This window comes from Lepisma saccharinum, chromosome 8 (assembly GCF_977018435.1).
Source record: "Lepisma saccharinum chromosome 8, izLepSacc3.1, whole genome shotgun sequence".
Classification (NCBI taxonomy): Eukaryota; Metazoa; Arthropoda; class Insecta; order Zygentoma; family Lepismatidae; genus Lepisma; species Lepisma saccharinum.
In genome coordinates this window covers 57,574,635-57,602,247 of record NC_139236.1, presented here as the reverse complement: position 1 = coordinate 57,602,247, position 27,613 = coordinate 57,574,635, and the positions used below count along the sequence as shown (strand labels likewise).

General features: G+C 37.7%; 2 protein-coding genes across 3 annotated transcripts in view; both read left to right on the top strand.

The window, feature by feature from the left end:
• LOC145991798 (clarin-2-like) overlaps positions 1–13,549 on the top strand; it is a 137,785-nt gene extending 124,236 nt beyond the window's left edge. Inside the window, exon 3 of the mRNA XM_083127848.1 lies at positions 13,512–13,549. Coding sequence (XP_082983974.1) covers positions 13,512–13,549 — 38 coding nt within the window. The remainder of the gene's footprint in view (positions 1–13,511) is intronic.
• LOC145991024 (facilitated trehalose transporter Tret1-like) overlaps positions 3,159–27,613 on the top strand; it is a 36,435-nt gene continuing 11,980 nt past the window's right edge. The window contains exon 1 of one of the 2 annotated variants that reach the window (XM_083126694.1): positions 3,159–3,240. Coding sequence is in view for 1 of the 2 variants with exons in the window: in XM_083126693.1 (XP_082982819.1) it covers positions 17,969–17,971 (3 nt within the window). In the remaining variant the exon portion in view is untranslated. Of the gene's footprint in view, positions 3,241–17,726; positions 17,972–27,613 lie in introns of those variants that run through there. The other variant, XM_083126693.1, reaches the window with a different exon arrangement.

Genomic DNA, 27,613 nt, shown 5'->3' with positions numbered 1-27,613 from the left:
TTCGTAGTTTTTTATCTTCATCCTACGTATTATTAGCGACTGTATTTTTACGTCTACTCAGAGGTTGTAAGCAGATTGTTTGGTGTTTTGTGTCGGTTCTTGAAGCTCTCATTGCATAAGACAAAGGGTGTAAACGTGGTGATGGACAATTTGCTTGGTAATACTTATGAATACCACTGTACGATACAATGTAAAATTCAGTCAAATGCCATATTTACTCTCTTAGCTCAATGTGATATCCATTTCCTGTATCTGGTTTCTTTCTGCGCTTATTTTTTTCGAAGCTCCTGGTTGTTAATATTAATGGTCTCGGAAGATCCATATATATATATATATATATATATATATATATATATATATATATATATATATATATATAATTTCTCATAGCTTAAATTTCTTCCCATGTTTCACATCCATGGAGTAAGATGAAGTGTACGTTATGAATATTCCGATTTTTACGTTGTGAGGCGATGTGCCCTGGTTTCGCTGTCTTGCCCGTGTGGTATTGTCCCTTGTATGGACCAGTAGGGCCCGAGGACAACCAATACTTTGTCGTGTTATTATTATTATTATTATTATTATTTGTTACAGTTATTCGGGAAGGGTTGCTTATTGAAATCAGTTCACAATAGATTCTAAGATATAAATAAGGGTGCTTTCTTTGTGTGCATTAATAGCATGATACATGGAAGAGAAGATATATGAGATTTTTTGTTGAACTAATAACTCAAGTGTTCGAGTCCTTGCAATGGTTTCCAAACGTTGGCACCCCTGTCTATGTCAGTGGTACCCAGTGGCGTATACTGAGTCTAAGACCTGGGCTTTCTCACTATGACACCTGGCCCTAGGCTATGGAGGAAGGGCGAAGACTAGACTCTTCAAGGAAGCCACGTCGCCATCCCAATTCAGGTTGCCAACTTCTAAGAATTCAGGTTGCCAACTCCTAAGAATTCAGGTTGCCAACTTCAGAATCGCCATTATCTTATTTTTCAAATCAGCTTAATTCACACAGATTCTAAGAGATTTCTCTTCAGTATTTTACTTTCTAGGTTTCACGCTTCGCAGAGAGCCTACCTAGCCTGGAATATACGCTCCTGGTGGTACCGACAGGGATTCCTTGCCATTGAAACACTGATGACGTCGAGGATATCTTTCAGAGTGGAGCTATATATGCTGCAAACTTATGGTTTGGCACAGATGTACAGCCACCAGCATTTAAAATGTGAACCACTCAGATCCTGAAACACTCGCTTCCCAGCAATGTGTTGCCTAACATTGCGGCGATAGCAGAATTCCCTATTGGAGAATTGCTACGGAAGTTAGTCCATTGCCCCAGAGTTAGGCAACACACACAACGCACTGCAGGCAAGCAAATATATCAGGATATAGGTGTTCCATTTTTTTTAACCAGTGGCTGTACCACTACAGTAACCCAGTTGTCGTCCTCCGTGACGGAGTGGTCAGCACAGCTCGTTACAACGCCACAGATACCTGTTTTGAATTCTGAGTAAGACATGGATGCTTGTGCATCTCCTGCGAAAAGGAAAGGGCAAAGGTAAATAACAGGAAACAAGAAACTTTAAAAATATTATATGAAAATGTTTTGTTTCTTTTTAATATTGAAAACGAAATGGCACGATGTGCCAAAGTCATGGTGGAGTCCGCATTTTTCGCTGAAATTTCCGCATGATTTTTATTTTGATGCTTACCTATTTGGATCAAAATCGAGAAGTCTGGCATTCTTTCCTTATTGGAACGTCCCTAGATGGCAGAACTTGCCATTGCAAATTTGATATCATAATTCATTCATCGCCATATAGCGACATGCAGGGAAGTGAGTAGTAGCCTATATTCAGGAACTAGGTGACCCATTTCAATTGCTGTGCTGTGCTCTTGGGCATTGAGAGGGTAATATCACTCATTCGCTACATTTATTAAAAAAGAAAAGCGTCGGACAGTGAGGGTTTGTAAAATATGGCAGTGAATACTAAAAGAGGAGGTACACACCCCATTACTACCCCTCTGAAATTCCTAACTCTACATGCAGACTTAATTTCAAATGCTACATTTAATGCAGTTTTTAGGGTCTCGCTGATATACCAGTGGCTAACTCTGTCGACTTTAATCATGTAGAGACACATTGCATAGCTATTCGGATCCCGCATTAAAACTATGAGACCAGTCCCGATTAGCCTATCCGAGTATAAAGTGAACTCTGTAATTCTGTACATGTTTGTTTGTTGAAATCTTGTTTTAAGACCACTTTATGCACAGATAGGCTAATCGGGACTGGACCTACAGTTTAAAGTGTTATCCGAACCACTGTGCAATGTATCTCCACCGGACCCCTTAATTCTGTATATGATATGAAGCTGGCGCATTGTTAAATTTAAGCAAATGTACAAGTTTTGGACGATACTGCAAATTTTCCACAATACCTGATCGAAATATCAAGTGCATTTATTGTTGAAGTGGGTGGGTGCGATTTAAAGGGCGACAGTTTCCGAAGACATTCAAATGTGAACTTTTCTTCCACGTGCTACACCCTGAGAATTGCCCATTCATCAATTTCATCGTATCAAAAGTGTCAGAAAGGCGATGTAAAATACATCAAAGCAATTAATCAATCTTGAAGTGAGTATGTGAAAAACTTTGCGTCGCAATTGGGAAAAAAGTTGCAGTTACTTACTCGAAAAAGTAATTGTTACTTTCTAACAAACTGCAAGTAATGTGTTCGTACCTAATATTCTTCAGTTTTCCATACAAGATTGAGTTATGAACAGTACACGTCATATGTTGGATGATAAACAGAGAATTCGTAGATACCTCACACTTCAGAATGACATACAATGGCACTTAGATAATGTCAGTTTGAAGTACATCATACATAATTTTAAGTAATCGCCATCAAATCAACATGAATCTAATCAGTAACTTCACGGATCCCAGTGACATTGACCACGAACCATTCATCAGATTTCGTTAAGAAAGTGGGAAAAACGTGTCCACGCTGTTGTTTTTTTGAGCAGTTAAAAGTCACGATAGCACCAACAACCTATCACGCATTAAATCTGTAGAAAAATCAAGTGGATAGATATAGTGGGCAGATAGATAGGTAGGTATACTCAATATTCGACTCATTGCTGGGCGCGATTCCATACTGTAGATATCTCAGAGTTTCAGTGTCAAGTCCAACTGTCCTGCATTGCTTTCTAAGCAGCTGCATTCATTCAATCTGTAAGTATTGCATTGCATTACACATCGTTACTGTTAGATCATTCAATATGAAGTAGCAAATCTTTACGACATTTGCAAAATCCAGGAAATCGACAAACTTGATACCTGGCAACCCATCATACGCTCACAAATCTTCCATTTTGTCACTGGTAACACTATCGACTGGACAGTTCTGCAAATGAAGGAAGAAAATCAGATTTTATGCCTAGGGCCTTGAGACAAAGTCTGGAACTTAACATCTAAACTACCTAACATAAGCATATAATAGAGGGAATTCACACGGAACAATGCACATGCGAGTGCTGAGTATGTTAGGCAGGAATGCCCCCACAGAAGGCATAAAATCAGGTTTTCAGACATCACCTGCAGAATTGTCTAACGAATAGCCTTAATGTTTTCGGGTAGTCAATGAAAAGGACTTTGGATGACGAGGGCATATACGTCTGGAGGAATGTTTTGTTAAGGAAGATATTGTTTCTATACAGCTTGCCACATCAGATGGCCAATGGCGCAGGCAGAAAGAAAATCTGCGGGAGACAGAACTAGCGACGTTGCCAGATTCCCACTGGCTATGCCTTCGCTAAAATGAGTTTCAATACAAGGGATGCGGATTGGCTGTAGCAGTCACGTGACTCTCCGCTGTGTACCGCGCATGTGGGTTCATCGGCCATTGTATGTGGCAAGCTGTATAGTACACCAATGTCGCTTTGATTTGCTGAGGACGAAGGACATTGGCTTTGCACGTAAATATCAAATCATACCTGTGCCAATTCATAACTCACTAAGTCGTGGCTTCGGTGGTCGATATAGAGTTGAGTTTTGCTCTTAGAGTCTGCCCACCGAAGGTTCCTAGTCCAAGTACAGCTATGAAAGATGGATATTACTTTGAGTGGTCACTTTATGAATTTTTATCTACTCATTATCCCATCCTCGTCGTTTCTATTAGAGTAAAGAGCAAGAAAACAACATATAATAAGAAAAATACCTAAAACCAACATTCCAACTGGTGCAATGGATATGCGAACTGATGCCATATGAAACAATTGTACTTGAACTGATCTCCATGACAAAGTGATTGTTGTAGTGCGGAACTAGGTTCGAACCTGGGTTCCAATCCTGGTTACATAATTTATATTAATTTTTTCGCCTATTTCAGCAATTCACTAATCATCCAAACCGTCGCGATTAACCTCGGAATGTAGTAAAGTAAGGTAAAATTAAGCAAAAACACGAATAGTAATGCATTCCAATTATAATAGAAAGGCTGTTTGTGCGAATATATTTTGAACTACATGTTGTGACGTAAAACACATGTTCGGGACGCTTGATGTAAGTGGTGTGGTTGACACTCCGCCTGCTCCCTCCCTCCTCGTCCCCCCACTAAGATTATCCTCATCTGAATGAAGCATCTGCTATACAATTAAGTCGTTCCCTGTAAGGTTTTCTGAGCTGAAACTAAGTGTCTGCCCGATCAGAGAAATCTGAAAATGAAAACCTAATCACAGTTGGGCACTTACGTGTCTCAAATGGACCAAGCACCGGTGCTTACACAAGGGAAGTTGATTTTTACCTTTGTAAAGTCCGAGATATGCCCACGAGTGCACAAACAGAACTTTGTATTTGTAACTAGTTACAATGTCCACAGCAAAGTAAAAATACCCCTTGTGCCTTTACAAAGATCAAAGATCGAGCGCAATTGACACACTGGTCAGTTATCGCCGAAATAATGAGTCAGTATTTGATTTAGAGGACCCTGGTTCATTTCCATTGCGTTCACTTCAACAGAAGGTTTAGTCAGATAATATACAGCCAGAGGTCCACATCGGGTAAAGTATGTTTATATTCGCAAAATTTTCAGAAAATCTCACGCTTGATCAAATTAGTTCATAAACACTAGCAGAAGTTTTAATTGTTATTAATCTAGATTACTCGTTTACTTTACTCATAATAATAATAAGGAAATAATTTAGTGCTTAATTATAAAAGACACATTAATATTTTCTTTAAATTTGGTAAAGGTGTAGGTACTCGAAGTACATCAGAGTTGATGCACTTTTTCAACAATTATTGGTTCATGCTGACATCCTAAATCGTGTAATTTTGGTTTCTTTATAGCGATAGTGACTGATCTGTTTAATTGATGCATTTTAGTACATCGCACGGAATAGTAGTAACCCTTGATGCATTTCTCTGTGAATTTTGATGCACCTAAAACAGTTTATACACTTTAATGTGTTACTTCAGTAAAAGTTATTAGGCATAAATTGTGTACCAATTGACACATTTTGGATTCTACGTGTGGAAAGAGGCATATTGATATCAAGAAAAATGTAACTTTGTATAAATCTTTGAAGAGTAGTGGCGGCGATTAGGTTCCAAACTTCGGAGGTGGAGGCAAGGTGCCAAAACTGGGGGCAAAGGATGGTTCTTTCCCTTGCTAGATAAAGACCCCCCCCCCCCAATCGCCGCCACTGAGCAGGAGTAACGAATCATATGAGAGAGTGGATGTTGTTACATTGTAAGAATCCTACAAAGCGCATGAATTTGCTTCTCTCACTTTAATACGAGTTTAGCTACGTAGAGTTAACCTTTAAGTAGAGCTTACAAGGAACATAAAGCATAGGTTCTAAATTTTAATTAATAGATCGCAAAGATCGAGCATCACTTTTTTGGGTTCCTACCCCCACAAAATGTTGTAATTATTATTATCATTATTCACACTTGCAAATAGAGATTCTAGAACACTGCCTATATTTTATATGGCTTTCTTTCTGTGTCTGCAGGATAATCGCAATGGAAGATGAATGATGAATATCCAATTTTTGAAGATTTAGAAACAAAAGTCCCAGTTTTCTTAGGACATCAATCGGGTCATAAGGTTTTCATAATATCTTTGCAATATTGTACCTAGTTTTGGAAGTAGAGGGTCAAACTGAAGGCAAATCACCCATTTTGTGACCATGATTACTGCAGCAAAGTTTTAAGCTGAAATTCAGGCAGCAAATAGCAGAGGCGTCTCTTGAACGCATGCGGTGCATGCTGCGCATGTGTCAATTGTGGGAAAAAGGACAGCTTGCTATGCAACGACATTCATGAACATTTCTACATTCTAATTTCTTCATATAGGAGAAGTACGAGTATTTATTTTACACGAGAGAGCTCGACTAAGATTATTTTACATTTCTTGGATCTGAAGTGACTCATGTGTCAATTGTGGGAAAATAATTATTACTTTCTTTCACTTCCAAGAAATGTAATATAAGCTTAGTTGAGCGCTCTCGTGTAAAATAAATACTTCTCCTATATGAAAAAATTAGAATATAGAAATGTTCATTAATGTCGTCGCAGAGCAAGCTGTCCTTTTTCCCACAATTGACGCATGCGCAGTATGCACCGCATGCGTTCAGGAGACGCCTCTGGACGTCACATCTCGTATTGCACTTCAGTGAAATCTGTAGAAGCGTTCTAATGGTCTATTTGAAGCCTACGAAACTTTGGAAAATACACTAGGCACGGTAGAATATTTCCTTCCATTTCTTTAATATTGGAGGGGGGGGGGAAGAAATTTACATATCACTTTTTTGCAATTTGGAAAGAAACAAATAATATAAGCACATGATCAATTTTTGTCACGCACGATTGAACACGTGCTCATATGTAGTATGTGCAGTGCTTTTCCAGGAATGAGCATAATAAACCTTTCTTCTTGTAACTAAGCTGCTGATTATAATTCCCCTCTCTCATTAAAATGCAGAGGTTAAAGAACACAACGTTGTACTAAAACAGGCGACAAATAATTAGATATGCGCGCGAATTTCATCATTAAGAGTGACCATAGTTCCAATGTGCAAGGACCTCTGACCTTCGACAACGAAGGTGACACCTACCGGCGACATTTTCATGTTATCAATGTCTGATGAACTTTCCTGGTGAGCAATGGATTTGGCTAATTACGAAACTTTGTTCATGCAGAAACTTTTAAACAAAAATAATAAGTTCATGTCCATTGGGAGGTTGTGGTTTTACTGCGGAGTGACGACATTATAAAACAATAATGCTTAGCTACCACGATAGCATTGAAATTGTGCAATCTTGGAGAAAAAAAAACATGCCGCCCTTGTCAGATGCCAGCAAAAAGAGGAGAGCATGCAGCAAAAGGAGAAATATTAAGCTCAAGCATATTTGCAGGAAAAGATTCAAGGGCAAATCAGTGAATCGGCTGTCAAACAAGGCAGGAAAATGAGCCTCCAGTAGGGCTGAGACGATACCGATACTGGTGGTATCGGTTTCGGAAAGTATCGGCTGGATTGTTTTTACCGATACCGGCAATTTGATACTTCGCGGGGTAAAAAAACAACAACTTTTGTTGGATATGGCAGTTCATTGCTGTAACTTACAACCTGTCAATCACAAAAAACAATAACATTTGTAATAAAATGTCACTACAATTTCACCATTCGAAATACATGAACATCTTCCAGACTTCTCAGGAGGAGCAAGTGGGCTCTGATTTGGTGCGGTGGCCATGGCTGTTGATATTATCTCTTTCTCGCTTCTTCTCTCTGTCAGCCTTTAAAATTTTTCATTCTATATTTATTCTTCTCTTTCTTCCTTGCTCTGTTTTAGTTTCTGTCTTTTCACTCTCTTGCTTCTTTTCTCCATCCCTCCTTTTCTTCATTGGTTTCCTCTTCTGTCTTTATTTCTTCCTTATTCTCTTACATATTTCTCTCTTCCTTGGTTTCTTCACCTCTTTCTTTCTTATCTCTCATCTTCGGTTTCCTTTTCATCTTTTTCTTTATGTTTATCTTTCTATTTTTCTATCTTCCTCTGCTCATTTCTCTCTCTCTCTCTTTATTTTTTCTTCCTGTGTTTTAAATGTATTTTCCTAGCTTTTTTCTTCCTGTGTTTTAAATGTATTTTTCTAGCTTTTTTCTTCCTGTCTTTTAAATGTGTTTTTCTAGCTTTTTCTTCCTGTGTTTTAAATGTATTTTTCTAGCTTTTTCTTCCTGTGTTTTAAATGTGTTTTCCTAGCTTTCTCTTCCTGTGTTTTAAATGTGTTTTTCTAGCTTTTTCTTCCTGTGTTTTAAATGTGTTTTTCTAACTTTTTCTTCTGTGTTTTAAATGTATTTTTCTAGCTTCTTTCTTACTGTCTTTTAAATGTGCTTTTCTAGCTTTTTCTTCCTGTGTTTTAAATGTGTTTTTCTAACTTTTTTCTTTCTGTGTTTTAAATGTATTTTTCTAGCTTCTTTCTTACTGTCTTTAAAATGTGTTTTTCTAGCTTTTTTCTTCCTGTGTTTTAAATGTTTTTTCTAGCTTTTTCTTCCTCTGTTTTAAATGTATTTTTCTAGCTTTTTCTTCCTGTGTTTTAAATGTGTTTTTCTAACTTTTTTCTTTCTGTGTTTTAAATTTATTTTTCTAGCTTCTTTCTTACTGTCTTTTAAATGTGTTTTTCTAGATTTTTTCTTCCTGTGTTTTAAATGTATTTTTCTAGCTTTTTTCTTAATCTGTTTCTCCATCTACACAGAACAAAACGATTTGTTCGAAAGAACAAAACACTTTCACATAGAGCTTTAGTCGAAGATATACTATACTCGTCTGCTACAATGCATACCTTCTACTTTCGTCTAGTATATATTTATCCAACTTTGGCCTTACTCCAGTGAGCTAATAATCCTCAAGAAACACGTCTGCGTGTCGCTCCGTTGTGAAATCTCCCTAAATATTGTTGCTTCTCTTTCTATGCCCTAAACAATTGATGGCGGACTACAAATGCTCTTGTAATTAAACGCAACAGTGTTTTAAACACTGAGAAAACGAAAGAAAAGTGATTTGATGTCTTTGCTGTTCATTTTTTCCCCATAAGTATTTTAGCACGATTTTCACTACTAGCGTAATTAGCAGAATTATTAAAATTATTAACAGTATACAAACTGACACTACACATAAGCAAAATCAACAACAAAATAAAATACAATAACATGCTCTACAGTAGCCTTTATGTTTAGAAGCAATTATTAAAATACGCGATCATATTTTTTTAATTTTGTAAATGCCTTCTCCATTCCAATATGACTCTTTTATGCCAATTATGGGTATATCATTGTCATCAGTATTCTGTTCGTAGTCTTGTAATCAAGGGGTCCCGAGTTCGATACCCGGTGGAGGGTATGGTGGTTCGGATTGCACTTTAAACTGTAGGTACAGTCCCGATTAGCCTTACTGTGCACAAAATGGACTTAAAACACCAACTCAAACTCATCAGTATTCTTCCATGAATTACATTTTTTTTATATATTGAATGGAAAAATATAATCACGAAACTTAGCATACGTCCTGTGAAAATTTTGGGACTACGTCACTGCTTTTAGTTAAGCCTTTTCGTAACCACATGCAAAATATTAGTTAACACTGACCTAATTTCTTGGTAACGGTAAACAAATGTGCACGATGACGAAAAGAATTTTGTTTCTGGTGAACATACATTTGTTTGTAGACTACGTAAACAACTATTTGGTTAACAGATACATTTTTTTGTTATTTCAAACAAATTTTATTCTTCTCAGTATTTCTCTTGATTTATCTTTCACTCTTTATTTGATATTCTCCGTCATTTAATCTCTTTCTCCCTCTCTCTTGAGTGAATGTGATTCTTACTTTGCTATAAATTATTCTAATTTCTCGTGCAGTCTGGTTGTGTGAGTCCAAGGGTAGGAATAAGGGTACCTAAAGGGTACAAGGATGGTTTCCTCTAGCCACACTCTCGATGCGTTTTCATGCACAGGGGAGAGTCTTACTTTTCAGCCATCATCATGAGAAAAGGTAGTAGAAGAAGAGTTTTCATGTATATGATAAAGAGAATGTGGGAAATGCAAAAGGCAACAGATTACATAAATTAAAAGAAAGAATGATTAATTTAGTTTACTTCGCTTTTAAGCCAGTTTGAGTTAATCGCGACGATGAGGATGAGTTATGATATTGTGAAAGGGCACTCACAAAAAACACTCATGCCCAAGACGGGATTCGAACCTGGGACCCTTGTCGTCGTAGCGTAGCGTAACAACTCCATCGTGGAGGTCGGCAAGTGGTGATTGGACACTCGCAAACACGCCAATACACAACAAGAGCCACACAGAGGATTATACTGGCTGAGTTCAGACGCCAGAGCCTCGTTAGTCTTTAAATGCAGTGCAGGGTCGAAGATAAGAAAGTAAAGTACATAGGAAACTAGATCGCTTAACGAAAGGATGCAAATAATACAAATTGATATAATTTTTGTGAGAAATGCTGAATACACAAAGATATTTTAGTGTGGTTTATGCACAGATAGGCTAATCGGGATTAGACCTACAGTTTAAAGTGGGATCCGAACCATCAAACCTGGGACCCATTGATTACAAGGTGACGACGCCACCACTACGCCTTGGGGTAGCCCAACAAAAGACATGCTGAAAATTTCCATAGGTAAATTATTAGCATGCAATCGTTGACGTCATACACAATTCACAAGAGGGGAAATCGCAAAAGTACTTGACTTGATCTAAAGAAAACAAAAGAGAAGGGTGAAAAATGACTACAGAAAAGAACAGGAACTCTCCTTATAAGGAAATCACGTGACAAAAGTGTTCGCCGAGACCTTGCCCTGAGCGGTCCTCGTCGGCAGGAACTTGCTTTCATTGCACGATATATGGAAACCAAGTGAAAACCACACGCTTGGTCGCCAGACGATAATCGAAGGTTGAAGGTGACTTTCCGTCGACCTACGGACTGCCCTACGTAGATAATTTCAAATCCTCACAGTTCTACCCGGCGGCAATACTTTCCGGACCTTGCCTTGTTGGTAGAGGAGCTCGATTTAGAGCTGTCACGGGTTCGAATCCTATATTGTCATGCCATGAGAGCAGCCTTCTTTGTATTATTGGGGAGTCATAGTGTGTACAGTTCACTGGTGTATGCAGGAGGGGGCTGCAATTACATAGCTGCGGGATGGGGGAGGGGGATTCACTATAAAATATTTCGTAATTAACGTCTTTAACCTTCATTTTGATAATGATAATAGGGGGTAATTTTAAGGGGAGTATAACACTTTCGTTATCCCCGAGTATTTAAAATTTTTGACTTTCTCAAAATTTCGGAAAGGGCTGTAGCTCCCCCTGCGTACGCCAGTGTATACCAATATTAAATCATTATATAGCTACGACACCTGTTTTTTTAATGATTGTGGGGATAGAGTTCCATCGTGCCCTATGCATGCAAGTGTCGTGGGTCATGTTGGACCAAACAGGCAATAAGGTTGAAGTTTATTTTACATTATGCTCAGAAAGGCTAATTGGGACTGAACCTACAACCAAACTACTGTTCGTGATCTTATCACTACGCAGGTCATGTATTTGAAAAGCAGACCCGAAGCGAGCGGTAGGCTAGGAGCGCTGAAGCCTAGGGCACAGCTTAAAAGAAAAGAAGACAAAGCCAGAATATGGGTCGGAGAAATTTACACTTTGTAGAGGTAAGGTGAGAAAACATACAAAATAGACTACAACTCGATCCTTGTTCCCATTGAAGATTTTCAAGTGACCCCTAGATACTTCCTTTGGGGGTCACCACAAAAAAATTGATGATGTCACAAGTCAAATCGATACATGACGTTCCTTGTTCGGCCACGTTACGAAAAGATCTCTATTATACATCCTTTTCTATTTATGAGGTCGATATGAAATTACAGTTACATTTTACATTATGATTCTTACTGACATTCTTAACTTGCTCTGAAATGTTTTTCTCTGTCGATAAATAAAATCCTGGCCATTCATCGCCGCTGTTAATGTTGATAGTTATATGAAATTGTCGCAATTCGCAGACTTTTACGAATCGTTACCAACATATATTTTCATATTTTAATGAGTTTTTCTTTGTTTACTCATTTCAAAAATTTGTAGGATGCAAATATTACAAACTGTGTCAAAAATGTAGAACGACGTACATAAAATGTCTGAGCTTGGTAGTGTGTATGTGTATTGGGGGGCGGCACATTCCTGCGTAGGGCTATTGAAAAGTACTCTCGACTCACGCAGTAGTACGTAATTAGCTTCTTTGTACAGCATTATTGTCCATGGTGCAGCTCGACAGGCATTATTCGATTGTTAGTAGAATTTTCTATTACTTCAATTAATCCCTAATTCTTCTCAATGAAAGTGAAAACATTCTAATTCATTTTACTAAATATTAAAGTAAATACATCAAAACTGCGCTGTATAAATTACACAGTACACAAAATTCTTTTAATGTGCGTGCATTTAGTGGCAACTGTGAACCTGCGAAACATGGTTACATACATTCAGGTTGAAATTTCGTTTTTCAAGCGTTTGGAGCGTCAAAACGTTAGCGCCAAACAAAAAAATGAAACGTTGTTGCAAAAGGTTGTTCTTCTGAATAAGACCACTATATGATGTGGTCTCATATATGGTATAATGAAGGTGTGGATGTATAATTGTTTTTGCCCCATTTAATCAATTCATCATTCATACCCATTATTGCTTGTAGCTGAAGAGGTAGAAAAGTGACATAAAATGTAGGATGCCAGGGGTACCGGGTTCGAATCCAGGCCTGGGCACGGCTGTTCTTTATGAGTGTCCTTTCATCATTTCATCATATCAGCACTCATCTTCATCGCAATTAGCCAAAAGTGGCAGAAAAGCGACGTTAAATAACCGAATTCAATCAATCAAGTTGCAATATGACAATATGAAACAGTGAACAAATCGATGTCTAACTGAAAATGCATTATTTCTCATGTAAGAAAATTTGAACGAATAGCAAGTCTCGTTCGTAGCGAAAGTGAAGTTTAAATTGGGAAAACAAGGGGTGAGAAGGAGGGAAGTAAAAAATTGTCGCGACAGTGTTATTATTAAGATATGAGTAAAAGCTCATCTTCCGTTATCACCACGCATGTCTTTCAATCTTCTGAAATCTTGCGTAATACATCTTATCCTCAGGCCACGAGGTCACAGTCAGGCCAGCACGACCTGGACAACGGTCAATCATGCTGCATACAGTAGGTGATCGGTCGTAACACGCGCTGTGGATTATGAGATGTTTCCGGTTTGAACTAAAGTTGACCACGTGAATGGAAATTTGAAAGGCTGCTAGATTTTAAGATTCAGCTTCCGTTTCACGAATATCTCACGTAATTTATTTCTATACATGGAAATTCATCGCAATATTGTCTTCAGTGCTATTTTTATTGTTGTTAATAACTTGTAATGCTTGTAATGCAGGAGCTTCCGGTTTGAATGATAGTTCTAAACCAGCATGAAGCGATAGTTATCGTCCAGACTTTTAGTTGCTTCTGGACGTGGGGAATTTTTCTTTTTAAAATTAATAACAAGAAGGTAGTTAGACAAGGAAACAAACAGAAGTGTGTGTGTGTGTGTGTGTGTGTGCAAGAGAGAGAGAGAGAGAGAGAGAGAGAGAGAGAGAGAGAGAGAGAGAGAGAGAGAGAGAGAGAGAGAGAGATAATGAGTGTGAAAAGAGTGTAGAGGCAGAGAAAGGGAAGAAGATAGAGAGAGAGACAATGAAATGAACAATCACACAGAGAGATAAAGTAAGAGGGAGAGGCGAATAGATTAAAAGGCAGTTAAAAAGACAGTAAAACACACACACAGAGAGAGAGAGAGAGAGAGAGAGAGAGAGAGAGAGAGAGAGAAAGATAGAGAAGGCGAGAATGAGAAAAGAGAAGCTAAAGAGGCAGAAGGCGAGAAAGAGAAGGAAGACATGAAAACACACACACACACACAAAGGTATATATCCAGACAGACACAAGTGAGAGGAACTAGAAACACTCTTGCAGTTTTGTTTAAACGTGAAATCTTTAGTAATGAAAAAATATTGAATTTGATAGCACATTTTATTTGAAACGCGTTAAATAATCCAAAGTTAACCTCATGTTATGAAAATACAAGCGATGTTGCAAAGCACACTTATTATAGATTATGACTTGCATGTACACTTGTAACATCGCGCTGTGACGCCAAGGGTCCCGGGTTCGAATCCCGGTCGGGCTTGGTTGTTTGTGAATGTCCATTCATCAATTTCATTATTTGATCACTCATCCCCATCTTCGCAAATTAGCCAAGAGGCACAAAACGCGAAGTAAAATAAACTAAATCAAATCAAATCAAATCAAATCAAATGTACACTTGTACTCCCATTGGTGAAAAGCTTTTTCTTAACAAATATTTACTGATAAGTTTTGTGGACACGAAAACAGGAAATTATCAATTAGGCAGCTCCTGTGTTTTGAAGCATTCGTCATTCATAAACATCACCGAAAAACAGAAACAGTACAGTTGTACTATATATTTATACATTCGTCGGGGGGAAAACATGAAAGGTTACCAAACTTATGCAATATAGGTTCTCACGCTTTACGTCATTTTCAATGACGTCAATAGGATATGCGTATCTGAATACAACCATCGTGCCAGGAAAAGCTAACGCACGTTGGATTTTGTATAAAACAGTAATTTAGAATCCACTGAACTGAGAAAACATACATTGTTCCGAAGGTACACTTTGCGTTTCAGATTCAACCAAACTTACTGGTTTGGCAGAAGGTTCTGCATCAGGCGTTCTAGGACGTTACCACAAATATAATATTGAAAATCATTATAACACAACTATCTGTTGTGCTTTGGATATGACAAGCACTGTATCTAAGAATCTTCAACAGATTTTGAAGTTAAACGTTGAAAATTGTGAGTGGAACCAACGCCTGCTCATTTACTTAGGCCTCCTGTCACAGTTTTGCTAAGGAAGAACGACTGTTATCTCAATCATGTTTTCTTATAATATTGCCGTAGACTTTCAAGCTAAGCCTTGTTTACGAGATAAGAAAGTATGCTGTTTATGGATTAATTCTTCACGTGTACCAATTTGCTATTTATTGCATTAATGTAGCAACACTTAATGTATTAATCGATCTGCATTTTTCGCTTCATTAGTTTAAGATCTCCACTCTGTGTTTCTAATGGGGGCTCCCCGATGGCGTAGTGGTAACGTCGTCGTCCTGGATTCGATACCCGGCGGAGGCACAAGTGGTTTGGATCCCACTTTAATCTGTTGGTCCAGTCCCGATTAGCCTTCCTGTGCATAAAGTGGACTTGAAACCAAAACTCAAACTCTATGTTTCTATAGCTTAGCAACACTACACCTTTAAATCGGGCCTTGGAGTCTTTTTTCGTCTTTTACTTTCTTATATTGACTTAGACCAATCGCGACGGTACAGGTGGATCATGATTGATAAATTTGGTTTATTTTACTTCGCATTTCTTCACCTTTTGGTTAATCGCGAAGATGAGGATGAGTCATAACCGAGAATGAGGTTTTCTCCATTCTGTAGATTGCAACACTGATTTTTTTTATGTATACAAATATGAATATAACTTTTTTTTATGTAAAATGCTTGTATCTTACTTGGCTTAGAGACAAGACTTCTTGCTTTGGTCGAATAGTTACAAATCTACAAATGAAAATATTGCAGATGATCTGTTGAGTTGTTAAGTTCAAGAACTGTCGTTCCCTGTCACCTTAAGAAAATCGTGCTTTAGCACTAACCTAAGCCAACGATTGGTGGCTTTGTCTGGCCAATCATATATTCCGCTCATGATCAGATGCTTTACGTAATGTGTTCTCTACAAGAACGTGTAAAAGAACAACTGATTCGATTCTCACGACTTCAAGATGGTGATATGTAGTTCATAGAACCAATTACTTGTCTAAAATGTACCGAATGATCTTAAGATTTTTTCGAAAATATCTCTCGCTTCGTACAAGAATGATCGTATCCTAAATTTTTGGAAATTAAATAACTATAAAATCTGTCCTGGAGTATGCACACCATTCTATTTGTGTGTGAGTAGTGAGATCTGTGTCTTTCCGGTTTCGTCTCGGTCTCGAGGGACAAGCTTCAATCTTGTCTCGGGTCTCAAAGTAAATAGTATGTAGAATATAAGCAACATTCAGAGTCTTACAGCACAAACTCTCACAGTGTATAGTCTATAAAGCAAACATCTGTTCTAAATGTCATTTGTTTTCTGTTTAACGCCTCGTTGGCATGCTGTGGGGTTAGTTGCCAGGTAAGCTACAAGCTGAAACTCAGCTTTCAATAATGACCCTACAGGCACTCAAAGAAAGGATTTTTTATCCTTAATGTATGCACTGCCTCGAACCGCGGAATCGGACAGTAAATCGTGCTCGTCTTGATATTTTAAATGGTGGTCTCATCTACTATTCCTATTCAAGTGGGTTGTATATACTGTTGTCTAGATATTTAAATAGTTTCGATGTGCTGTAAGCCTATTTCCTGTTGTAAATATCCAGGCAACAGTTCAAACAATATTTGCTGTGATTTTATAACTGTGCTATAACAATACTAAAGTTTTCATGTAATTATTTCCATTTGTGACCGATGTCATGGATATAAAAAAAAATCAATTAAAACGACAGACAAGAAACCGTCCATAGTCTCCTGTGTTCAGTGGCGTGATAAAAAATTCAAAAGGGGATAAATGGGACTTGGTTTCTTTCCTAACCATCATTCCCATATTTTCATGTGCCTTATTTTGTACAGGAAATATGGGCCAAAGTGGGGACATAATCTCCACCCCACTTCTCCTGTACACCTATGACTGTATTCGTCAAACTTAATCATTTCAGAAGTAGATTGTGTTGACATAGCATTGTAAGGACGAATCGGGAGCCCTTGTAAACAAGAGAACCTGGGTTCGATTCTCGGTGGAAGTACACTGGATAATGGTTCTGATTCAACTGTAAACTGAGTCTCCATGATTAGCCCATCTTAGCATAAAGTGGACATCAAAAAATATTTGCTAAACTTTCACCACTCTACTTGAAAAGAAATGGTACCGTTTGTCAAACTTTGTTTTGAGCCAATTTTATATTCCGATAGACTTTTAAGTGTGCACTGTGTTACCACCAGGATTGAACAGGGACCTCTTGATATCAGGAAAAAAGTGATGGTTCCATCTAGAAAGCTAAATAATAGTAACAATAGGAATAGATACACTGACCTTACGAAGATCTGCTGCGCCACAAATTAGGATGAGTTTTTTTGTATAAATGAACCAGAACCACACTTTCGATCATCAGTTTGGAGTTCACCAACCTGACCTTGTGGCAGAGTTGGCAACGCTGATACAGAATAAACTTTAGCTCACTTGGATTTAAGTTTTACGCATTTCGTAAACCCAAGGTCAAGGACTAGACCAATAAAAAAATCGAAAAAAGAATTCTTCCAGTAATGAGCGTCGATGAAGAGGATGTTCGGCGCCCTTGCACACGTGATGTATCCACGTGAGTGTTTCGCACAAAAGGGGAAGGGAGTAGAATGTATATCGAGTATCCCCCCCCCTTCCTCATGTGTTGAACCTATTTTATATGCATGGAACGCGACAAATCTGTTCAAACGTCCCGTTGGATCCGTTGTGTGCGTTTCAGTGAAGCCTGTTTATTCTGGTCTTTGCTGCTGCAAAGCATTGTGGTAGTAACCCGACTTTCTCGCAGCCCACGACAGAGGGCAGTGTGTATGCAGCTAGCAGCAGATTGGTGAAGCTAGGAGGTGTGGTTCTTCGTAGCAGAACATTGGCACATCGTAACACCCGCTCGTTAATTTTTTGTGTGCCCATCGCTGAAGGATATTAAAGAAAACTCAACAATGGTAAGCAATATTCATTTGTATGTCCAATCTAGGTGTTTTTTAACGAAGATTTTTTAAACATTTTGTGAGAATGTACATCGTTGGTTGGAGCTAATAAATTTACTTAAATGTGTTGCATAGTTGCGGGTTCGAACCGCGGTCAGCTAATAAATGCTTCAATGTGTTTTTTTTTTATTCATTTACTTATTATTCATTGTCGCAATTAATATAGAGGCGTAGAAACACGACGCTAAACAATCGAAGACAAGAAAAAGCGCTAAAGAGGTTTGATTAAATACAGCGCTGAAGAAGATTGTGTCTGAAAAATAGGTTTACATCTAATTCTCTGCAATTCTTGGCAGCCAACTAACGGAGTTACGTAGGTACTGTGTTGCTATTTCAGTTACTTTTTTTAAAAAAAGTAGCATTTTTGGATTGAATCATTTCTCGTGACAGTTGGAACAACTACTTAATACTTTGTATTTTTGCTGGACGTAGCATTACCACCCCAAGATGCCATTGACAAGCTCGAGATGCAAAGAAATATTATTGTAGTGTGCTTCGATATCTCGTGGTTTCGATATCTCGAAATTTGTGAATTGTTGAAAATAATAAGTGAATATGAGCGAGGAGCCGCCTAAGATGAACGAGATACTTATCAATTTTGAATTGTAACATCGATTCAAAATAAAGATGGTAAATTCTGGACTCAATGCATTGATGCAGGACCGGCCCTAGATGGGTGTGGGGCATGCAATATACACGGATCCAATAACCAAAATTTACTTGAGGGCTGAAATAATCAAATATTGTTTCTTTCCATTTCCGATGTACAGCTGGTACGACGTTCATTATATTTATTTACAAAACTAGATGTGTTCAATATCAAACCATATTTTTTTACCAATAACTTTCTGTATCATGACTTTCTATTGTTGACTTTTTATTGAATTTTGACGTAGTTAATTTACATTGTTTAATATAAAATAATATTTTTACTTAATTTCATTTTTCAAATAAACGAATAGTGAATGTTAACTATTTTTTGATTGAAGTATTTGAACAGGATTTTTATATAGCACTTTGTTTGGAATATGATTTCAGTAATTTTGGATATTTTTAAGAGTGTCAAAATAGTCCGTGAAGTCAGGAAAATTCCGATTAGTTGCTTAATTGCTATACAAACTCGTAATAAGACGTAAACAAACAATTATTTTTATCAGGCGAGTCACTTCTCCCTAGGATTACCTCTGTCAGTGGCGCCAACTGACATGGACTGTCGGGCTCGAGCCCACCCAATAATTTGTCTGGTTTTTATCATTATTATTGTTATTATTATAATAATATATTTTTATCGTGATTCGTGGTGGAGTGCTTGTAGAAATCAGTAATTAATTATTTTTTTAAATAAAATACGTTAGGATGCATTGTTGGTGGACATTAATATCATAATACATGGAAGGGAGGATTATGAGATTTTTTTTGTTTGAGCCCACCCAATATTTTTCAAAAGTTGCGCCCATCATTAAATGTAACATACTAACTGCCAAAGTAACTAAACATGATTAAAGTTACAAATAACTATTACAGATATCATTAATACAATATTCACAAATCACGATAAGTTGGAAATTATTACTCTAGTAAATAAATCTATCATGTTATTCTCATCGCCATGGTTACCTAGACTAATGTTGACATCAGGACAGAAATGGCAAAGGAAACTTTATGAACAAGACCAAGTTTATAACTCTGATCTTGCTTTCTATGGTCCTGTGTTCGAGCCATGTTTTTTTTTAGTTTGTTTCGTTGTATTTCATTCATTCATCTAATCATTACGAATCCTTATTGTTGCGATTAATCTAAGGATGCAGCGCAGCGGTGTTAAATACCCAACAATCCCTTTTGGCATTAGAAGTGCAACGAGACGGCCTCCCATTTGCCAATTGTTGGGGACAAGCTGCTATTTCGACAAACTCCCCTCGCGTTCTTGGCTTTCCTTCTGGTCCCATGATCCTCAATGATAAAAGATGTAGAAAGGAGGAGAAGAGCCAGATTTTCAAAGAACATAAACTTGAAGTCTATTTGCGCTTCGGCGATTATGGCGCATTAGCGATTACGAATCGCTTGGCATATCTCCTTTGCAGCCAGCGTATTATTAGTACAGTCCAGAATTCTTGTGGCACTAAATCTAGAAATGCGAGGCAAAAGGGCACTAGAACTGCAGAAATAACTAGCCAAAAGGCACTAAACTGTATACATAAGAGACACAATGAGACTAAAATCACAAAAGCAGTCATGAAGCACTTTGAAAGTTACGAATCTGATCAAGGGAACGAATTATGCATTTTTAAAGCGAATTCCGGGCTCTGCAAAGAATATACGAGGTGTTGACTTTAATTAGGGATTGCTCGTGCCATTCGCACATAACGAAGGTGAAAAGTGGGCGGAGGCATGGCGGGCCCTAGGTGGGTGCGGAGCCTGTGGATAAGCGCGGCTTATAATTAAAGATTTTCAGATGTCTGAAAAATAAAGAGAATGGTGTTCCTTGGTCTGAAGTACATCTGTCCTATATAATCACAATATAAACATGATTACATTATATATATATATATCGTATTATTACCTGAGAGCAATAAGCAGAATTATGGGAGGCTAATAAAAGTTTATTGGTGTTTATTTTCATGCCCGATGTGCTATTGGTGCGACGTTCATTACATATATTACAAGATGTATTTTCATACCTATTAAAGTGGCCATTTTTCATATTCAATAACATTCTATTTCGTTTATTTTTCATGTATTTTGACAATGTAGTGAATTTACGTTGTTCATATGACATAATATTACCACTTCATGGCTTCAGTCTATAATTAATCGAATAGTGCATGTGAACTATATGAACACGATTTGTATGTAGTGCTTTGCTTCTAATATGATTTCAATAATTTTGGGCATTGTTAAGTATGTCAGAACAATCCATGTACTCAGAAAAAAAATCAGATTAGTTGCTTAATTGGAAGCACCAGTATCCTATAAGTTCGTAATAAACAGTATACAAACAATTATTATTATCTAACCTGGTAGCTCGGGCTGGCTGCTCTTCCCTAAGGCCGGCTCTGGGTGGAGGTTGGGAAGTTTACGTATTTCTTGTAAACTTTGTCTGCTGATGCCTTACTTTTAATTATCTGTTTACATAACAAATCCAGTTGAACAGTTGGCACTACTGTATCGTCCATATATAAATGTAGTCTAACATGCTTTAACTGCGAGGATAGGACACAAATATCCCATTAACGTTTCCTACAATTATTCGAATGTATTACTGCATTATTATTGTATTGATATTCTCACGTCATTGTGCTCTTCTGTTCTGTGAAGATTGATCAGTTTCAAATGAATTTGCCACCAGGTTAAGGCAAGTCATGGATGAGAGGAAAATATGTGCATCTCAAGGAGATTTCACACGACTTCAAATTATTATAAGTATTGCCACTTATAATCAACATTGCTTTGATTGGGTAAGATCAGAGGACGCTTATCTATCAACAGGTCAAAATTCATACATTATTTGATTATGGCTTACGTCAATTCTGTATCATGAAGCGTACAAACAAGTTTATATAAATGACAGCTACATGATTCAACGTGATGTGAAGTGTTGGTCATCAGTCACGTGCAAACGTTCCACAAATTTTCACGTGGGACCCACTCTTGAAAATACAAAGCAATGAACTTTTGTTTTACATCACTAATGGCAATTCCTTGCTTTGGGATTTTGTTTCTGTGCTTCGCGCATTTCAATCACCAAACTTGTACAACGATTTCAGAAACTGATATATCAACTTCTAACCCCTATATCTTTGAGGTCGGCTCTGTGTCCTATATTCGCTGAAAAATTTGAGACCGAGTTCGTGTTTAAGTCCACTTTATGCACAGAAAGACTGATTGAGAATACATTGACTGTTTATAGTGGAATCGTAACCACTATGCGTCTCCACCGGGTATCGAAACTGGGACCATTAGAAGCCGACAACGTTACAATTACGCCGCTTATAGAATTTGTCGGGCTACATTTATAGGCCCAGATAATTAATACCATAGGTATTTGCAGATACGGTTCACGATAAATTTCTGATCATTGTCCAAAGAAGAGTTCAATTCGGCTCATACTTACTCCTGCCTGATTGAGTCGTCCCGGGGTAGCATCTATTTTAATTTCTATTGATGGTATGGCTCACGAGTGTAGAACGTCTGCAGAGGTAGTTAAAATTCGAATGTCTATATTAATTGGTAATACTGTTCGATTATCTACATCTAAAAGTCGGAATGAATTTGTGGTTATTTCATTTGTTGGAATTATATATGAATCAAACTCTCCTTTTATAAAATCGAAATATTCATAACTTCAGTAGCATTGATGTCCAATTGTTTTTATTGTTAGTGAGGGTTCATTAATTTCGTCTAGTAAATATAATAATCGTAGCGATGGTAGTGCAATAAAAATTAAAGTGATTGCTGGTATAATTGTTCATGTTGTTTCTAGGATTTGCCCTTCTAATAATATTCGATTAGTTAATTTGTTATTTAATAGGGATATTAATAAATATCCTACCGGTGTTGTAATTATACATTTTTCTAAAGGGCGAGGTCCAACCTGCGACCGTTCTGTCAATGAAGACATGTAATACTAAAGACATATACAGAAAAAAGCAAAAGAAACACACACACACACACACACACAGACAAAGTAAGGAAAAAGCGAAACAAAAAAATGCACACATACACAACAAAAATACACAAAAGGATACGCACATGAATTTAAAATTTTTAAGTCCACTTTATGCACTAATCGGAACTGGACCTACAGTTTAAAGTGGAATCCAAACCACTGTGCCTCCACCGGGTATCGAACCCGTGACCCATTGATTACAAGGCAACGACGTTACCACTACGCCATCGGGGAGGTCGATACACACATGAATAGACACGATTGTGCTTGGTGTCATTTATGTAAGATTAATATAAATTAAGATGTTGATTTAAAAACATTAAAAAAATGCATTAATTAACGAGTAAGGACAAAATATAGCCAAGGATTGGCAAGATGTGAGGGGAAACTAAAGAGCAAAATAAGACTAGTTGTTTTTTCAAGATAGTTCAGAAGTGAGCCTATGATGATAGCGGCTGTTATTGAGTTCTTGAACACATGTATTATTGTTCATTTAAAAAGATATATATTTTGGATTTGTGTTTGAAGTTGTTACGATTAGTGTGTATATGTTGTAATTTTAAAAGAGAACTTACGGTCAGCTCTCAATATAAAATTCTTAAGATATAGCCTATAATTTGTCAACTACGATCACATGATTTTGAATTATGATAACCCAATCATGTGATCGTAGTTGCACATTGGCCACTGGGCAACGAAGCAAGAAATGCAAGCTCACATTCATTATTATTAACTCTATTGAGAAGGTCACAGTTTACATTAAGACATGAAAACATATTTTTTTCCACCTTATCGCCATATTTCTAAGAAAACTACACATGTAACACATCTATATTGAGATAACAAATAGCCAAAGGTTGATTGGTTGTTCTTCTGTCGCCATCTTTCACTGGCTTCCATGGTATTTCACAATGATTTCAGCGAAAGTTCTATGTAATATTATTTGTTAACTGTATAATAGGCAAAAGAAGCTTTTTCAAATGCGTGTCCACAAAAGAAAACATTTCATACTGTTTCTTCTTAGATTCTTTTTTGACTTGTTAACAACTGTTAATGGTGTAAAAGAATAATATGATGAACGAGATATATATATACTACACAACAGCTTCCATTTTCCAACATGGCGGCGCAATATTATACATATGTAGCTATATATATTTGGAAGGAATTTTAATGTCTTAAGGAAAGAGTTTTAACATTTCTTGTCAATATTTCGCATCTTCAATGCCCTTTTTGTTGTATTTGTTCACTGTTGTATGCATAAAAGGAGTTTAGAAATACATGTAAATAAATGGAAAACAGTTTAATAACAAAGTTACTGATATTCTAAATGGTCGTAATTTTATGAACCCACACTTCGAATGACGCACGGACTGACATCATAATATATTAAAGAAAACAATTTTATATTTAGCGTGATGCAATCTTAGTTCTAGATATCGTAAGAATAAACAGAATATTAAGTGTCCAACAAATTCTAGCGCGAAAGTCATATAAATTGATTCGATGTTTGGTTTCTAAGTTTAGCTATAGTAATTTCTCTTTCTCTATAGTGCGATAAAGGGCAGCTATGACTTAGAGGGTGGGAAGACGGTTCAAGTAGGGACTTTCCCACCCATTATTTCATGTCTATGTAAAAATGCCGTTTTAATACACACCATCTGCATACAGAGTTAAGTATATGTGTGTAAGTTGCAATCACTTTTCGAGTTGCTGAAATTCTTCGAACGAGTAAGACTGTTAGTTACTTTTAGTTGTCCAACGAATAACATTAAACACACACACACACACACACATATTAACTGAACTATATTGTACATTGGCAAGTTCCAAGATTAGCTCATATATATATATATATATATATATATATATATATATACTTGTGTGTGTGTTTGTGGTGTATGTGTGCATGCCGATTTGCTCTAATTTACATGTAACAAGTCGTCAGTATGTGACGTAACTATGCAAAGAAGAAGCTCCCATGTTTGTTGCCGCATCTGCTCGCATTCGGCAATGACAGTGAAATTGAATTTGTTCGACCTTCAAACCGCGGATTGAGGTCGGGAGGTCAGGAAGTGCAGTTTGCTAATCGCGGCACAGCCGCATTAAGGTCGTTGACAAGGAAGCGATTGTCGTTTCGACACACCTCACTATTAGCAGTGGCAAAAATTGAACGCTTCGTAATCATGTCGGTGCGTGTTAACCTCCAGTATTGGTCTGCTGGTGGAATGGATTTCTTAATGGGCTGATACGGTCACGAGCACAAGTGGTTTTCAGTGTAAATGTAAAGTAAATAGGGTATAGATTGTTGGCGAATTGCAGATCCAGCAAGGATATCCGTTGCACAATAAAAACGTTGCCAAACATTGCTTTAAGATTGTTTTAGGCCTAGACTGGCTAACTGCGACCGAATCTACAGTTTAAAGTTAAATCCATCGGGGATGGAACCCGGAACCTGTTGTTGATTTGCACTAGCGTTATACCATGATGCTTTCCGGGAGGCCTTACAGTGTTAGGACTGAAAGGGGATAGCCTAGAATTTTTGTTGAATAATATGTACATTTTTTTAAATTGAACATAAATCATATTTTTGGGGTTCAGAAGCATGTCGATAGAACTGCAGATAGGGACAGCTATAACAGCTTGGAGATATATGCTAAAAGCACCAAAATTGACCTACCTAACCTTCTCAAGTATGATTACAGTAGCAGAAATAAACATGTAAATAGGTTAGGCAGGTTAAGTGATGTTTATTTCTGCCATTAGGTAGATGCATACGTGTGTAGATTAGGCAGATCAAGTTTTGGTGCTCTGAACTGCATCTACACTTGCTACAGTTGTCGCTAGCCGTTCGTTATCGAAAGGAACTTAAGTTTCATAGTCTCAAATACATCACTGACTAGAACAGTAACGCCTACGCCTAGAAGAGGAGGGGGGATGACGAAAATATTTTGCAGGTTTGTTGAATATATTTTAGTACTAAATATCATGCAATTTTGGGTAGAATTTCGTAGCTGTCGATAATCTTCCTTGTTCGTTAGAAGAGTGGTTAATTGAGCAGACTCGGCTTGTCTTCAGTGATTTAATCAAAACTAGGCAAGCCCAGGCACCAGGCGAGAACAGAACGGGGAGATTACTAGTGCTTTCCACCCAGCCTCCGTGGCGGAGTGGTTATCACGACGCGCTACGTCGTGAATCAAGTCCCTACACCAACTTCATCATCAGTCGTCCTCATCTTCGCGATTAGTTAAAAGTGGCAGAAAAGCTGAGAAAAATAATCCATATCAATCAATCAATACTACTGCTTTCCCACAAATCTCCAGGCGTTTACCTGAGCTAAGCGGGTGGTGCAACATACGAAGATGTTAGGGTACGCGCTCATCCAACCTCACGCACGTGCGTATTCCGTCTCGCTCTTTTTCTAAAAAGAGAAAAATCCTCGCTCTCTCGCAATGTCCTGTTTATAAACAACACGTCGACCTTGGCAGTCAAAGAACCTGCTATGAATAGTTCGGGCGCCTGGATCGGTTCCCATTGGAGGACGCGGATTCGAGTTCCCGCTCTCGAACGGTGCGCCAGAACGAAGACATTGCTCTCCCAAGAATGCCTCGCTATCCCTGATACGCAGAACCTGTTAGAATACTCCAAGGGCACGAGAGAAGCCATTCCCCCTCGCCTCCGTTCTTTTGGCAATAGAACTCAGACATGTTATGTAGATTGTGCACAACGTGCGTCGGGGCTGACGCACTTACTTACGTCAACGCGTAATGGTATCGGTAAACGTTGAGTGAGCGTGTGCGTCCATAAATTCATTCAAACTTATTGGAGGTTCGTTTTCGCGTATGTTTAAATATCACGATAGACCTTGGGCTCTGGAATTTAGCAAAATCAACCCCCTCCCCTTTTACAGGAAGGTTTCCACCCCCTAAAAACCTCGGTAAATTTTGTATTATACTCTCAAACATGGGCGTTAACTTGGGATCTAATTTTGTTGGGAAGAATCGAACGTGGAGCTTAACTTTGAGGGGCCAGAATCGAAAAGTTTTCCAACACAAAAACATTGCGTCCAAGATTATTTAGAAAATAACCGTTACAATGCGAAAAATATTACACTTTCTTACTTTGCTCCTCATGTCTCAGGAGAATAAACAAAAGTACAGTCTAACAAACTTTAAATTTAAGTGGGGCAGGTGCTTCCTCATGCCCCCTCCAAGTTATGCATATGCTCTCAGAATGTTTGTAATACAAATTTAAATTGTATATTTTTATTAACATTTTAATTTTCGCCAATATTTACTCCAAGACTAGGATAAGAAGAAATAATTATACCCAGTATATCCGTATTGATTAATATCAGTGCAGACGATTAAGGGGCGTGGGGCAGTTTCCCCCCACTTTTTGGTCTCAGTAGTTGTCTCGTGGAAAGTTTTGATACTCTAGTCGTCAGTCTGAGTTTGCTTACAATTACACGGTAGCATGTTTACACGGTAAATACCATAATTATTTCGGCCCTCAGTTCATTCAGTAGCGAGTTCTTATTTCAATCGTGGCCACGTGCTTCGATGTTTACATCCGGTCTGTTCTTTAGAAACCTCCTTCCTCAATGCATGGCAGTAAAGTGCCCAGAAATTTCTCGAAAGTGGCCAATAATTAGACTATACTTAAACTCATCTTAAGAATGACTAGCACTCTTCCACCTTTTCATGTATTCCACTTGTTTCATGAAATGTGGCCAATACGGGTTATGGTGTTATATGTTCACGCAGCTGATGTACGAGGGTTGTTCAAGGAAAAAGTTTCCCTTTTTTTTGGAGAAAGTACGAGCCCGATAAATGAAATGAAACTAGCAATGTATTCTTTTGTCTTTCCTCTACATTTACACACAATGCAATGTTCGTGCGGGCTACCGCGCATGCCCGGCACGTGATTAG